The sequence below is a fragment of the Pseudopipra pipra genome, chromosome 3, assembly GCF_036250125.1.
Source record: "Pseudopipra pipra isolate bDixPip1 chromosome 3, bDixPip1.hap1, whole genome shotgun sequence".
In the NCBI taxonomy this organism is placed as follows: domain Eukaryota; kingdom Metazoa; phylum Chordata; class Aves; order Passeriformes; family Pipridae; genus Pseudopipra; species Pseudopipra pipra.
The window spans coordinates 9,896,431-9,912,503 of record NC_087551.1 but is presented as its reverse complement, the minus strand read 5'-3'; the positions used below and the strand labels follow the sequence as shown (position 1 = coordinate 9,912,503).

The window sequence follows — 16,073 nt, the reverse complement described above, 5'->3', positions numbered from 1 at the left end:
ATTATACAGAATGAATTTTAAAATGTGATAACTTTCAGCTGTAGAGGTCAACATCTTCCCATTTGGATGCTTGACTTCTCCTGGGTGGTGCGCTTCCAGGCAACCTGCTTGGGAAAAGGAGGTGACAGCCAACTCACTGCCTAATTGATTTAGGAACGGTGCCCAGGGAGACAGTCCAATTAAGTTTACAAGCTGGCAATTAGCAGGAAAGGCCTCTAAATCCCTGTACTGAGAGCCTGCTTGCGTTGGTAAGAACATAAATGTGCTAAAGATAGCAAGGGGAAAGCTGTGCTTTCTGGAAAGCTGTTGTGAGAAAACCTCACAAGGGAGGACTGAAGAAAAGCAAGGTAGAGGTGGGTAGAGTGCCTCCTGCTCAACTCCATCCCAGCCAAAATCAGGACTCAGATAATTTAGAGGGTTTGTTTTTTTCAAATGGCCAACATGCACAAAAACATCAAATAGCTGCTATAATTAGTGTTCTAGGCTACTCTGCAACTATTAAACCTGTCATTGAACTTAATGCAGCTAATTATCTCAAAATAAATGATAACCTGCAAACAGGTTTTTTAATAGTTTTTTGGACAACAGCAATAATCCTGATCAGCTCTTTTAAAACTACACAGCTAGAAGTCAACATTTTTTTGTTGCAAACATCTCATTATATTAATTTACCTTTTTGCAGTGCCATGCTTGGTTAAGTTTTATTAATTCAGTCTTTCAAATTCTTAGGTCTGTGGTACTTTTAGTCAGGTTATCCCACACAAAAGCACATGTGTGTCTCATTAAGTAAAGAAATAAAGTAGATTTTCAGATCTTACTGTCAACTAGGTTGCTATTTTGGGGGGTTTTTTTGGGTTTGTTTGTTTTTCTTTTTAAAAAAGGCTTGTTTCTAATCTCAGTAGCTTTATACAAAAGAATCATTAAAAACACCCATGAAGATCTATAGAGGCAATCTTGTTTTCTTGGACAATGGGCAAAATGGTGAAATTTTCCAGGATGGCTCTCTGCCCTGCTGAAACACTGCCTTGGGAGTCAGAGAGTTTAGGAATGATTGTTTTTTTTAGCCCTCACATTGGATTTACACCACTGTAACTTGCCTGACTTGAATGAAAAGAATACAGTTCTCACTGATGAGCCACTGCAGGGGTTTTATTCTTAGTTCAGCCACTGACTCACTGTGTAACTCTTGGAAAGCCCTTTAGCTTTCTTTTTCTACTTCTTGTTATTCTGCTTATAAGAAGAAGATAGTTGTGGGTTTACTCTTTCAGAGTCTCCTTACACCTAAAATGAGAAGTGCTATATAAATTCTAAAATTAGTATTATTAATCCTTTTATTCACAAGTCCTTGCAAATAAGTTGAGAGACCAAACTTCTCTGAAGGTTATGAAGAACTTTGTTCTTCTGTGAAAAGTCTTCAAGGAAAGAAAAGATGCAACTTCATATACTGAAGCCAGAATAACAGAGTACTGGGACAAATATACATCATACACACAAAAAAAATAATTTGGGAAAGAAATAGAATTACTATTCTATTATTAAATATGGATTATTTTAGCTTGTTAGGGCTATTGCTACAGAATGAATACAATTCCTAAAGTTATATACTACAGATTAAAGGAATTTTCCATATGATAAATTGTTTTGCTTTATTAGAGTAACGGGGAACATGATGGGATGCTGACCTGACAACAGATTGGGGTCCTATCCTGTCTGACCCCATATGAAAAGGTATTAAGTCATTGTGAAACAGATAAAGAACTCCTTGGTTCATATCTTCAGATATTGTTGGAACAATTTGCTTTTCAGGCTATGGTCCCATATATCTAAAATTAGCATGCTTCAAACTACAAAAACCTTGTGGGGTACAGACGTTTCCTTGAGAGCTCAGGGTTCACCATATGTGCTTAGGAACTTACCAAGTTTAAAGTGAAGTACTCCCAAGGGTCCTTTGTCAAATCTAACCAACAAAAGGTCATGAATATCAGTGCTGTCAGGGCTGACACACGCAACTGGAGGGGCAGCCCACTGGATCTGGATGAGGCTGCTAGGCACCTCAAAGTGTTTACTGCATTGCAAAGTTGCCTCAGGTGAATAGTCTTGTGCCAAGAGCTGAATTTTAACAGGGGACAGTGCTGTGTCAAAAAGCTGCAGCTCCCCTTGAGAGCTGCCGACCACGAATACGGCCCCGGCGGGGTGGTAGGTCATCACAGCAGGCAGCAGTTCTGCCTGGGCTAACAGAGTTACTTGGTTGTAGGCTTCATACAGAATTATTGATGAGTCTTCACAGCCCAGGACTAGTTTGTCTTCCGTAACATCCCTGCAGCAGCTGATGGCCCTGGATCGCAGCGGTATCCTGGTGATGGCTGCACACTGGATTTTGTTCCTGAGGCACTTGTAGACGCAGCTGTCGGCCATGGGCTCCTTGGCTGCTGACACCGAGTGCTCCACTGTGTGCACCTGGTAAGGCTGGTGAGTGCTGAAGCTGGCATGGAGGGGATCCCATTCCGTACGGACAAAACTCAGAACCTGAAAAAAAAATCCAAGAGGTTTTGGTAGGCATTTGTAGTAATTTATTCTTATTTTGATGATTTAAAAATAGGCGACTGCAAATACGTTTTCTTGTGGGTCAGAAAGTAAAACAAATATGCATCCTTTAGAATCTACTGTTTTAACTTCTAAAAGGTTTACTCATTTCATTTAAAAAACCCCTGTAATATAGTTTGAATTGTATTTGTTTGTCCAGACCTACATAATAGGTTAGCAGAATAGAAGATAAAAGAGAGGATGGTCTTAACAACGTTAGCAAGAGGGAAAATGAGCAGAATATCAGAATAACTGATTATTCACAAGGGGGGTGGGGGAGAAATCCCAAAATTACTGAAAAAATCTATAATAATTACTCTGAGCATCATGTGTAGATGCAGGGCCATGGTAACAGAAAATACTACACTGTAGTGGTAGAAACAATGGCATGTTTAAACAACATCTACTGTATATTGCCAAATGAGTAGGTGGTAGATGTTCTTTGGTGCCACATAGCTTTAGATGCAGAATAGATGAATTTGTGATAGCAGAAAAGGGAGGATCATCATGGGGTACTTGAAAGTTGAATGAACTGGAAGAAGAACACAAAGGCGTAATGTGATAAAAGACACCAGCTGGCAAAGAGCAAGAATCTGTAGTGTGGAAACATGGGAAGTACCATAAAGTGGGGGAGACAACAGTGGAGACAGTGAAGATTCATGTCCTATGATATTTGGGTTTGAGCGAGAGGTGGTGTAGAGGATATGAACAGGGAAACCGTGGGAGAAAAACCAGCTGTAAATAAGATGCAAATGAGGTTATGAAAAGCTATTTCTCTGAAAGGGAGAGAAAACCCATGTCTAGCATAATGAGAGTAGTGCAAGTCAGTCAGAAACTTGCTGGTGTTTGTTCATGCAGAAATAAAGAGTGAAAGGAAGATGTCAGCCTGAGCCGAACCCCGCCCTCAGGTATACCCACAGCAATCTTCACACTACAGATTAAAGCTGCTGACCTGCTACAATTTTTGGAAGCCCCTTAAGTTCAGGTGGTATGAAAGCACCTTTTACGCAGAAAGGGGTAAAAAATGTGATCAAAAGACAGAGAGAGGACGAGGAAGGAAAGCTGGAAATTTCAGGTTGAAAACAGAAATGCACACATAATGTTACAGCAATTTAAATTTGTTTTCCATAGATCACAAGAGCAATGGAACACATAATTTAGCCTTTCATCCTGCAAAAGAGAAAAAGAAATTTAGATTTTTTGGCATACCACCCATTACTTCAGAAGTAACTGATAAGTTTATAAACAAGCTATTTGGGACGCTGATCAGGCTGATTAGGATGTTTTGTTCTGACACTTTACTTGTTTTGTCAGCAAAAGGGTTTCTCATTCAAAAGAAAGAAAAAAAGGATTATTGCAGTTCTCTGGCTGGAAACCAGCTGACAGTTAATACAAAAGTCTTTGCTACTTTTAAGATGAGTAGCATGCAGAGAACCATTTAATGTAAAAGCACCTAATACAGAAACCAACTCATCCAACCTGTGAAAACCTCGCCTACCAATCTCAACAGAGTAGTGACCAATGAAAATGTATATCAAAGAGGAAATAAATTATTACATTATTTATATAGTCTGAAAAACATTTTCTCACCTCAATCATTCCCTCAACAATGACTTAGCCTCCTCAACTAGGCATTTTATGCCCACAAAATGTTGCAGTGGCTACTGTGCAGATGTTAGAGCTGCTGAAGTGTGTTTATTAGGGTGTTAAATTGCATAGTAAGGAAACTCCTAAAAGAGGTTATTATGGACAAAGGATTACTGTGACCACAGAGTTCTCTAACCCCAAATAAAGACAAAGCAAAGTGGTATTGTTTGTTCTGCAGTTTTTCCTAAGAGTATGTACAGAGACCTGGGTAGCTCCCTTTCAAATGTGTGAAACAGAAGTCTTGCCCAAGCAAGTCTTCAAAGCTTCCATAACTTCAGTGAAATGAGCCTTGAGGCCCTGTGGGACTCAGATTTCTGTCTTCCTGTGGCAGGTTTCAATGCACTGCATTATTTAGCTACATATTTTGACCCCAAACCAGTGTTTTTCTCTGGATATCTCCTCACAAGCTACAAGAAAGTCATGGAGATCCACACAATAATTGAGCCTATGAGAGATGAAAGCATGAAAGCGCTATTCAATTCTGAAGATAGGCTGGCCTTGAAGGTTAAGACAATAGAGAAGAAAATATGTGAAATATGGATTTCACAACTCCATAGGAGTGACTGATGGAAAAAAGCAATGGAAACAGTCACAGAAAAATGAACGTTGCCATATGATCGTTTGAGAGTCGGCAAGTAAACTGCACCCAAATTTCATAATTTTGTTCTGCCTTCTTAGAGTAAAAGTAGGACAAAATGATGACCACTACTTTGAATTCAAAAGAAAGTAAAATCTTGCATTTTGGAAGGCTAATCTAATGAGTCTTGAGATGAGAAGCTTCCTAGCTTCACATAATTTTGAGAGCAAATCCTTGAAATGAAGTCTAGGGTAGGGCTGGTTGATGTATATAACACAATTCTAAACTAGGAAAAAGTTCCTGCAAGGAGAGAAAGACTATTTGCTGCCTTTCAAAACATAAGTTTTGGCATAATGTTTAAACACATAAGGCTTAAAGGAAACTTTTCTAGACACTCCTGTTCATATTCTGGCTGAAAACAAGAGAAACATTTCTCCTTAGATTGGATCTCATGCATCAGTGGCCTCATGTGCCTCTTGCAGGAAGAGTATCAAGCTGAGAGACCTCTTTGTTCTGGCTTCCAGTTTTACTGAATGTAACTGCCACTTTGCATTCTGAAGGAAAAAAATGGATATTCTCTTTCATCTCAGAGGGAAGATTTGAGTTTCTCTGTCAGAAGTTACTTTTATTATTCATTCTTCATGCCGCTAACTGGAAAAGTAAAGCAGAGAGACATACAGCTACAGAAACATGTTAATAAGGCTAAGATAATGCTTTTGAAAGATAAGAAGTCTAATAAAACTTTTTTTTTCCCCCAAGAAGATAGTATTCTGCCAACTGTTCTTCTATCTGGTAAGCAGCCACATGCTAGTAAATGTAGTGCACATAGTGCTTTAGCAGTCCATTTAAAGGAATCCAGTGGGATTCCTTCCTGGTAAGCAGCAGTTCTCTGGAACTTCATTGAAAGAGTTAACAAATCATTTGCTTGGGGAATGGGGAAGCAAAAGCTGGAGGAGTTTCCTCAGAAATGGGTAGGACAACTGTCAGATATGTGGAGGAGGGGATATGGCAGTGGATCTGAAAACATCGAGCTGTAAGATCACATGGCAGTGTGTATAGTTCTTTCAGTGTTAAGTACTTTCCATAAATCTTGGGCTAAGCACTTAGCCTTGGATTTCCAGGAAAGATTTCTGGAAATACCTTGCATGAAGTAAAACCAATTACTTCGTGGAAAAGAAATACATAAATAATTTAAAAAAATGTAAAAGTCCCTTTTAGTTTTGTGATGTGAATGCTACAAAAATACAGTACATGCATTTAAATATTGTTCACGTAATTTATACATATTTCCCTTATTAATGTGGCAGCCATGCACCACTACTGCACATCTATATTGTTTTCCCTTGCAGTACTGATCTGGGCTCTGCATCAGCTCATCAGCAGGATGAGGGATGCTACAATGCCAGGCTCTCAAATCCTAGAGTCAGGAATCATAAGTATCCAAGTAAAGGAATCTCTTAATCTTTATAAATAAGGGCCCTGAACCATGCTAGTTAAAACTCTTTCATTTTATGTTTGAAAAAAATAATAGCACTAGCTTGTGCGGGCAGTATCATTCTTCTCAGTGGAAATCTTTGAACACTGAATATTGAAGTATTTTGCATAGAATACTGGGAAAGGATAAAGTCCACATATCAAAACAAGTAAGAGTTTTAACCAGTAGTTCTTAAGCAGAAAATTGGCTTACCAGGCAGATGAAAAAAGAAAACAAAAGAAACAGAGAAATAAGCTTGCTGTGACTGAATTGTGTGTCTTTCAGATGAGAAAAAAATGTTTGATTTATTTCATGGATGCTAAAAAAGTGGCTTATTTAATTTCACACAGTGAGGTTCCAAATAACAACAAACATTTTAATTAGAAACATAAAGTGGGAAGAGTGGTGCATACTAGAGTAAAATAGTTCTAAATACAGCACTGTGAAGATAAAAGGAAAAAACCCACCCTATTTCAAAACCTTTCTAAAATAAAAATACAAGGCTACTACTCTAGGTTACTTCTTTGGATGCATTGGGTCTACAGTCCTACATGCAATCTTACTATTTAGATCTCCAGTCAACATTTGTTCTTATTTTCTTTCAAAATTTATCATAATCATCATCCTTATCCCATATTATTCATTGAACTTTTAACTCAATGTGACATGGAGGATTTTACATTCTTTGCTGTATGTGTGTGAGAGGTATTTCAGCCATTCAGTCACACACAGTGGATGTTTTTCTGAGCACTGCAGTAACTGTAGGACAGGGCACACAGAAAAGATCTGCCGTGTTTTTTCACAAATCTGAGGTGAAATGTGGACGCAATAACTTAAATATTTTCTCTTGGGAGAAAGAAAAATAACATTCTCTCTCAGGAAAACTATTTTTTTTCCACAAGGTTGAAGTATAATTTCAGTCATTCACACTAGCACTAAATGGAGTGAAAATAAACATGGCAAAGACAAGTGCAAAGTACTACAGTAACTGAGCCCTGGCATCAGCACCTCCTGTTAATTTTTGTTTGCAGAATAAAGTTCATGTTGATTTTAACTGGACTTTCTCTCAAAGCATTTAATCCAAAGATGATTTCACATCAGATCCTTTTTATTCATAGCAAATTGTTTGAAGTAATTTCTGAAGGTTCCTCTTCCGGTTTTGAAAACAAAACACCAGCATTATCTCCACAGGGAGACAATTTAAATAACATCCTTGATCACTGATACTTTAATATAGAAAAAACAAAACAAACAAACACCAAATAATTAAATAAATAAATTAGAGAATGGATGAGTTTACTGGAGGAAACCAACGCACACAGGAAAGCAGACAGAGGTCCAACAGACAAATATTCCTGCAGCAACATGGATGCATCTGTCCAAATGTACATCACACACCAAAGCAAAGACAATGCTAAAGAGAAAAGCACTTTTATTTCTTCAAGGGACAATTCTTCACCAAATCTTACAGCATTCAATACAGTAAACACTGATCTCAGAAAAAAAATTCAGTAAAATAAGTTGAGATTTGCAAGGAAAAAGTTATTTCTGTTTTTAGAGGAATAATGCTTACCTGTAGCCTTAATAGTAGTAAATGCTAAAATATAAAGCCACATAGTAAAATTCAAATCAGACTTACAGTGTATTTAAAAAGTAAAATGTATTTCTTTCATTAAGTTGAAAAGCTGCTGAAGTACACAATACCCCAAATACTCTGTGGGCAATGTGAATCATCCCAACACAGAACGTGTGGTTACAGGCGATGATCATGACAAGGGGTTGGGTTGTCTCATCCCAGAGCTATTCCTGTCCTCATCCTCATACACACTCTTCTGGTGAGCAGCCAATAATACTCAAAAAATTCTTCCAGGCAGGAAGTAGTATCAAATAAGTGCCCCATTTACCTTTGCTCTGCCCCAACACACGAGTGTCAGCAGCTGGCAGGTCGTTTTGTGGTTTTCAAAGGTCAGCACCGAGGTGATGGCTGTGGGTAGCACCCATTCATTTCCTGGGGCTTGGTTTCACAAACCCAATATGCCAAACAGCTCTTTATGGTCTTGATATTCAGTAATTTCTGCTTTTCTCTTAATTCTAGATAATCATGCTCCTTTATCCAACCGATACTATTACTTTCAAGTAAAATGGTGATATTACTTGATTACACTTCTTTATGATAAATGCTCTAAACTGAATCAGCTCATGCTTCTTATTCTTCTACTGCTGACAATAATCATTGTCATATTACTGGTGAAATAGGATAAATATGGATTTACTTTCATGCATAACAATGGCACATCCTGTTTTTATTTACCTGAAGAATACTACAAATGTTAAGGGAGTAGAGGCAAAGAGAGGAAAATAAGCATGCTTACAGAACCACTGTATTTTTGTGGTGTCTGACCTGGAGAGTAACCGTTTAGAGCACTCGAGATATGTTAACTATGTTTTTGCTCATGTTTAAGCTATCAAATGACCTTCAGAAGTTAAAGGTGTTAAGTTAATGTCCCCCTCCAAGACTGTAGGGGAAAAATATACCTCAGTTAAATGCAGGTTGGGGGTTGACATTACTTCTAGAACTGCTGGGTTATGATGTTCTCCCATCTGTGCACAGGAATTTAACTCCTGCCCATAAGAAAATAAGGTTAAAAACCTCAACCAAATAATATCATGGGTTATACTTATAGGCTACGCATGTAGGTAGTGTCTTGAGCCTTACTGAACATTCCAAGTACATGGAACAGCCTAACTGACAACCAGCAAGACAGTTTATTATTCATATATGACTAAGTTTTCCATAGCCCTGGCATAGTGTTTGTATTTTATTGATAAATAGAGGAAAAGAAATTTCATCCAAAGATCTTAGAATTGAAACAGACAAGTACAGGCAAGTAATCAAAAAAGGGAAAGCAATTGAACAGTCAAATTTAGCAGTTCTGCTTTTAAAAAGACTTTTCTTATATTTCTATTACAATATGGGCCAAATTAAAGGGATTATGAGGCCTAAAGCCTCAGTGAATGTGAATTATCTTCACTGTGTAAAGCACCAGTGATGTGCTTAGGACTATACCAGAGTCTAAACCAGAAAAGGATAAAACTAGGTGCACAGAAAGAATCTGAGGAATCCTGTGATTTTGGAAATCTCCCTATAACATAAAAATTGAAACACAGAAAGCTTTGAACTGACAGGGTGGTTTCTGTGAATTTCTTAGAAGAAAACAACATCTAAACAACAACTCAGAAAACAGAGATTGCAAACTGCTTTGTTGGCATTAGGGAGCTTTCTGGAAGATGCAGACAGATAAAAAAAAGGCATGGGAATGTCACTGTCAGAACCTGGACATACGGAAGTCATGGCAAGAAATAAGGTCTGAAATGTTAGTAGGATGAAGTTTCATAATATCAAACTGGCACAGGGACTAGGCTGGAAAAGCTTACAAAGAACAGCCACGCGTTTTAGCTCCCAGAGTAATTTTTCTATGTGATCTGGCATAGCTGCAGGGGGAATGGAGAACTGCAGGTGTAGAGCAGGCAGAGGAGAGAGATGAGTCAAAGATGACCGCAAGTGGAGAGAGGTCAATTGAAAAGAAGTAAAGAAGGCAGAGCTGGAGGTAATTTAAACTTCAATTCTACAGTGACTAATGACAGAAATAAGAAAGAAAAGCTGTCTCAACTACATTTTCTCTTTGGCTTTCAATATATAGAAAGCCTCAAGGGAAAAAAAAATCTCACTCAAATATTAGTTATCAAAGTAATAGTTCCAAGACATTAAAACATTTACATCTTCCCTAATTAAAGAGAACAGGCTTGTTAGAGTGGCTTATTTTAAAGTGTTACTTAGGGTTTTTCCCTATAGGGAAATAGTCTCTAATAGCTAATCCAGAACAGCTATTCCACAGCTGATCCTCAAGTTTGTGCTCTTCTCCCACAGTCAGTGCCTTTTTAGTCCATATTAAAAATGGCTTAAGACAAACTGAAAATAAAATTCCGAATACAGGAGCATCTATACAAGACGTTAGTCCAGAAAAGCTTTAGTGTTTTAAATTCAGGCTCCAGTTCTCTCAGAGATGGCTCTGTTTTTATTTTTCTGCCTAACAAAATAAACTGGATTCGAAGATTCTTGAATAGATGAAATAAAAATGAAACAGATGAAACGGAAACATCTGCCTAAAAAGGTAAGCTAAGCAGGTGTCAGGAAGAGGGTCAGCTTGTAGCTTTGTCCTAACTTGTATCTTACATTCCCACCTGTAGATGAGGAGTTTTGACTTTTTCTTTTAGAAAAAAACAGTTCCTGATTTGATCAATACTCATAGCAACAATTTAAACACCATCTGGGCATAGATAGAATTTTATAACAAAACACTTGAAATAGATGTAAAATGCCTATCAGTTAACATTGCAGCCAATGTAAAATAATTGCTTCAGACATGCATGCAACAGTTACAATTGCTAACTCAGTTTTCTAGTGGAACTCTGACACTTTTATTTTCAGTTTTAGCAACACGAAAGCTACTCCATGATAAAGACATAACTTCCTTGCTACATTTTTCAGGTTTCCAGTCTTAATGTGAAAATAGTAAACATACTAAATAAGGTGCTTTTTTAATCAAATAACAAACCTTTGTTTTTAAGATTAGCATGGTTGATCTTCCTTTCTTATGTTTTGATCGTATCTGTTCTTTATATCTAGCTGAATATGCATTTAAGTTGAATAGTTCTTTCTTTAGAAAATCTGAAAAAATCATGCAACAAGAGAGTTCAGCACTTTACCTCCAATTTGCCATGTGCACAGCCTAATAGCAATAGGTTGGCTCTGTCCCTCTCACAGGAAATAGGAGACCAAGGCCATGCTCCATCACTAGTTGCTGACCACCAGCAAATGACCATATCTTGCATACAGTTTATTGCCAGGTGACGTTTCATCCTTCTACCTTCTGGTCCAAGTATATCAACATAAGAAATCTGATGGAAGAAAAAAATGTAGGAAATATTTGAGGTGATAAAATAGCATAGTAGGAGCAAATGGGAGCATTTACTTTGGGTGTGTGAAAAAGAATGTATATATACACACAGAGTACTGCCTACATATATCTTCATATAGGCTGTCTGTAAACGTGAAAAATATCTCCTCAGACAGAAAAAGACATGCTCACACTTTTATCTGTGGGGAGGGGATTGGGATGGAAAGGAATATGAGTTAAGAAGGAATTTACTGCAATGACTCCAATCAATACCAAAATGTACAGTCATGGTTGCTTGACAGCATCGACCTCCACATAGGATTTAAGCTTAGCCATATTAAATGACAAGTTCTGCAAAGCTGACCACGGAGCTAAGGCTAGTGTTTAAGACATAATCAAATATTAAATATATTCTACAGCATTTGAGCAAACATATATCTTTCTTTTTCCTCCCTAAATTAAAGAATCCAAACACAAACATCTGCTTTGCAAAAGAATATATACTTTTCTGCATAATGTGGATGAGCTACAGCATCATGCGTAAAGTTTATGCAGCTCTTGAGAATTGTGCCTCTTCCTCAGGAAGGATTTGTGGAATTTATTATTCAAACTCTGTTATTTGGAGCATGGTTATTTGAAAACATGAGCAGTGCACCATCTGGGTGACACATGCCAAGGAAATATAGATTGCACCGCATTTCTGCTTAAGGAATTAATGGAAGGTTGATAGCTAGGGGAAAAAAAAACTATCTTGCCATTGCTGGTCAGCAATAATCGAACCACTTTCTGGGGATTAAGCGCATGGCTAAGCCTACTGGACCAGACACTAGCAAAGGGCAGGGGGTCTTCTTATCAGAGAAATGCTTCTGGAGCCAGTCTCACTACATGACAGATTGCTTTCATATTCCTGTCTGCAAGGCAACAAAGGCTGGCAGTAATGCGATAATGCCAGAGTGCAATGGGTGTTAAGAACCCGTTGCATTTATGTATTGTATTTAGTAAATAATCAGGCTCATCCAAATTGTGATCTCAGCTCTCAACCAAGGCCATTAAAATCAAGGTTAATGCTTTAATAATCCTTTGCTGTTTTTTATATGGTCAAAAAGAACCCTTTTCTATTTGCATGGTCATAATATTATTGACCTCTTCATCCCCTGAATACACATCAAAAGGAACTGAAATCAAAGTAATTACCAATGTTGTTCTCTCATGGTAAACATTTAACTCCTCGTTCTGTCTCCTTCGGTAAATTGAAATGGATTAAAAAACCACAGACAGGAAAAACTTGCAAAAGGTCAATATTTTCAGAATATCCTGTGTTTTACTTGTCAAAATACTTAGATGTGTAAAGATAAAACATACACAAAAGTTAACAGGTAGCTGCTACTTGAATTAGAACTATATATAAATAGTTAATTGGGTGACAACACATTGATTAGCTTGGAAAAGCACAAATACTTACACATGCGTTAATTAGTCCTGTATAGTAGCATTAACTGTTCATAACAATTTCATATGTAATAACAGCCACAAATCTTTTGTAAACCTTTATGTCTTGCAATAGACATGTCACTCAAATATGGACTCGTGCCACTGAGAAAAGGCAAATGATAATAGTTGGTATTCTATTTTGCTGGTCTCAAAACTGTAGTGACTCATATAATAAATTTTCTTTTATTGTTTCAAAATGTAAATAAAATTCAATCATTTAGAAAGGAAGAGGATAGAGAGATTAATTCTTTCATTTAGGTATGCATTGTGTAAAAAAACCAACTTTTGGATAAATATCAAGCTGTGAGGAGGAAAGCATGGTTGACTTGTTCTTATTATTGACAGCACTCTGGCAGTCCAGCACTGCTGCCAATTTTGCCCACGGTGAGCCTGGACACCAAACAATGTGAAGTTGCTTATCATTACAATGATAATATGAGAGAAATTTAATTATATCATTGCAAGCATTTTTCTCGTTTACATTTCTTAAGGTTACACCAAAAGTCAGTGGCAGAAGTGAAGGCTACAATCAAATTTCCTGAATCTTGGCTCCAGATTTTAATCCCGTGGTAGTTCTATACCAGTGCAAGTTATCTTTTCCATTCAATTTCTCTTGAAAAAAAATCAGCTCTAAGGAATGGGGTTTTTTCCCTACCCACCCCCCATTTGTTATTGTTACAAGTTTGCACAGTTCCAACTGAGGATGATTTTGTTTCTACTGAGAGTGGCACTAGTGCTGACTGTGTGATCTTTAGCTTTTGGAAGTTTGACCAAAATCAGCCATGAAGAACTCTAAATCAGTGTAGAGAGCTGACATAATATTATTGCAGCAGTGAATAATACTTCCTGCAGTCTCACACTGGTGCAATTCTGAAGATAATAAAAATTATATTTAGCTGCCTAACTAGCAAGCCTCACACAAAAGAACATTCAATTAAAAAATGCAAATGCCTTTTTTTTTTTGCTGGCAATGAAGTATTCCATAGTGATTCCCACTGATTTCAAGAGAAAGCAAACACAGAGGTGTTTTGAGAAGCTCAGCTGTGTCAGCAAAGAACTGAAAACTTAACAACCCTATTAAGGAGTGCAGCAGATATTTCTGGTTTTTCCAAACATTAAGTCAGGAGCTGTGGCCCTCACACTCCAATGACAAAGGCAGTTGTCAGTTCACCATGGCTTCCTCGTTAAACTTTAGCACTGTTAAAAAAAAAAGCCACCCCACACACCACACTCACTTCCAAAGCACAGCCTTAACCAGGCACAAGGCACATCATTTTAAAGTAAAGTATGTATCAGCTCAGTTCCCAGTGAACAGTGAACTGTCTCAAATCCACGTTATGGAGGCTGGATCAATCTTGCAAACACAAGCCATTGCTGAAAAGAGGCCCTGAACTGAAACAGCCTGGAAAATGTATTAGATATTAATCCTAGCAGAAAGTATTTCTACCAAGCAAGTTAAAACACATTATAGCAAAACTTAAATTAAACATATCCTTAAAAAGCTTGCCTTGCAGATGCAAGCTCCCTTATATCAGCAAGCAAATTACTAAGGGGTTGTCAAGGGGAAAATATTTGCTAGCACAAGATTGTTTTCCTTAACATTTACCCAGTCTGAAATAAATACAAACTCTCTCCTTTGCTCACAGTATCTTTCTACCTTTCTTGGGCAAAGGCTTGACCCTTCTCCATTCTTGCAGTGAATTGGATGCAGTCCCTTTCCTACTTCACCTGTACAAAGTTAATTGCCTTGGCTGATTATTTTTTCATACTGCTGTAGCACCACGCACTTCTACCTAAGGTCAGCTGCTGCCCTGATGCCAGAGAGCTTATGGTTGAAATCAGTTATGTCTGCACAGCCCAATCCGTCCAAGATACAGTGTAATTCAGCCCGAGATGAGCTGGTTTCCACTGACATACAGACTGGATAGTTTAAAGCCAGCTCAGCTCTCTCTAGGCTACTTTCAGCTGCTGGTGTCATTGTGGTATAGACAAACCCGCACGTAAAGGGCTGCAAAAAAGGAGTATTTTAATCTTCACTAGTGTGTAACTAGTGAATTGACATACATTGGAACCAAATCACTTGCCTAAGGTCACATATATAGTTGACCAGTAGTGAGAAACTCAGCTTCTTTACCTTGAGCCCTAACTCAGTGGCTTAATTGTAAAAGCGACTCTCCTAACAACTCCATCACTGTAACTAGAGGGGAAATTCAGATTTCTGCAAAGAATTACAGCAGTCTTGGAGCTCAGACAGATAGCTGAAGTATCAGAGCTTCATGAGTTTGTGTCTATCAGCTGAGCCACAGTAATTGACCACGTGTGTGTTTTCAGCCCACGACAAACAAGAGGTAAAACACATTAACTTAAATCTTTTACACTGAGGTTTACCATTACAGATTTTGCTTCATGCTTGTTAGATGTCAAGAATGTGCAAAGGGTCAGTTACTGCTGCTCAATGGACACAAGGTAATCTGTCAAGCAGTGGTCACTCAAATGTGTGTCTGAGCCCAAACGTAAATATAGTAGAAATTTGGATCCCTCTTGGCTCAGTATTTTAACACGTTAAATCAGGATGTCATATAATTTTTTATTTTTGTTTTTTTTTACTTTTCAGTAACTGCCATTTTCAGAATTTGAGCTGCTTTGGTCAGTTATATAAAGGTTTGCAATTTATGCTGCTATACAGTATCAGTGAGTACCAGTGATTCATAATGTACAGTTCCTGCAGTATTTGCAGTCACCATTGACAGCTATACCTTAAAGTCCAAACAAGAGAGTTTTTCCAGTCTTTTGTTTACATCAGGAGAATCCATCTTCTTTGTAAACTGAATAAAGCAGAGTTGGCTATGATCCTCAAATGACAAAATGATGAAATTGTCTGTAAGAACAGCTGAAAAAGAAACCCAAATAAAAATTGTCAGTACTGTAATACCTGTTTCTAGTAACAAAAAAAAAAGTACTGAACACTCCACTGAGACACTGCAAAAAGCAATTTTTTTCAAGACAGTGTCTGAAATATTGCACTGAAAGCCCTGTAATGTCCTAAAAGACATCAATGTGTCATCCTGCCAGGACCTTCTTGGAAATGAGAAATAAAGCCTAAGGAGTACTCTGATTACACAAACCCGAATAAATTATCTCATATCAAATTGCCACTACATCCCAATATATGTTTTATGCCCTTCCACATTAATTTTCATCTCAGTTCAGCCTTCAGTATTTTTTTTTTCTTACAGTTACATCCACCAGTATTTCAGAAATGCACCTAATACAGCTAAGTTTGTGCTAAGGGTGATAAATGCAAATTAGTACTTCAGGTGTATCTGGTATTTGACATTGTAAG

At 37.6% G+C, this 16,073-nt stretch overlaps 1 protein-coding gene across 12 annotated transcripts in view; it reads right to left on the bottom strand.

The window, feature by feature from the left end:
• WDPCP (WD repeat containing planar cell polarity effector) overlaps positions 1 to 16,073 on the bottom strand; it is a 149,225-nt gene that overhangs the window by 72,034 nt on the left and 61,118 nt on the right. For all 12 annotated transcript variants that reach the window (XR_010428902.1, XM_064647664.1, XM_064647663.1 and 9 more), the window contains 3 exons: positions 15,487 to 15,620; positions 11,049 to 11,240; positions 1,917 to 2,526 (listed from right to left, as the gene is read on the bottom strand). Coding sequence is in view for 11 of the 12 variants with exons in the window: in XM_064647664.1 (XP_064503734.1) it covers positions 1,917 to 2,526; positions 11,049 to 11,240; positions 15,487 to 15,620 (936 nt within the window). In the remaining variant the exon portion in view is untranslated. The remainder of the gene's footprint in view (positions 1 to 1,916; positions 2,527 to 11,048; positions 11,241 to 15,486; positions 15,621 to 16,073) is intronic.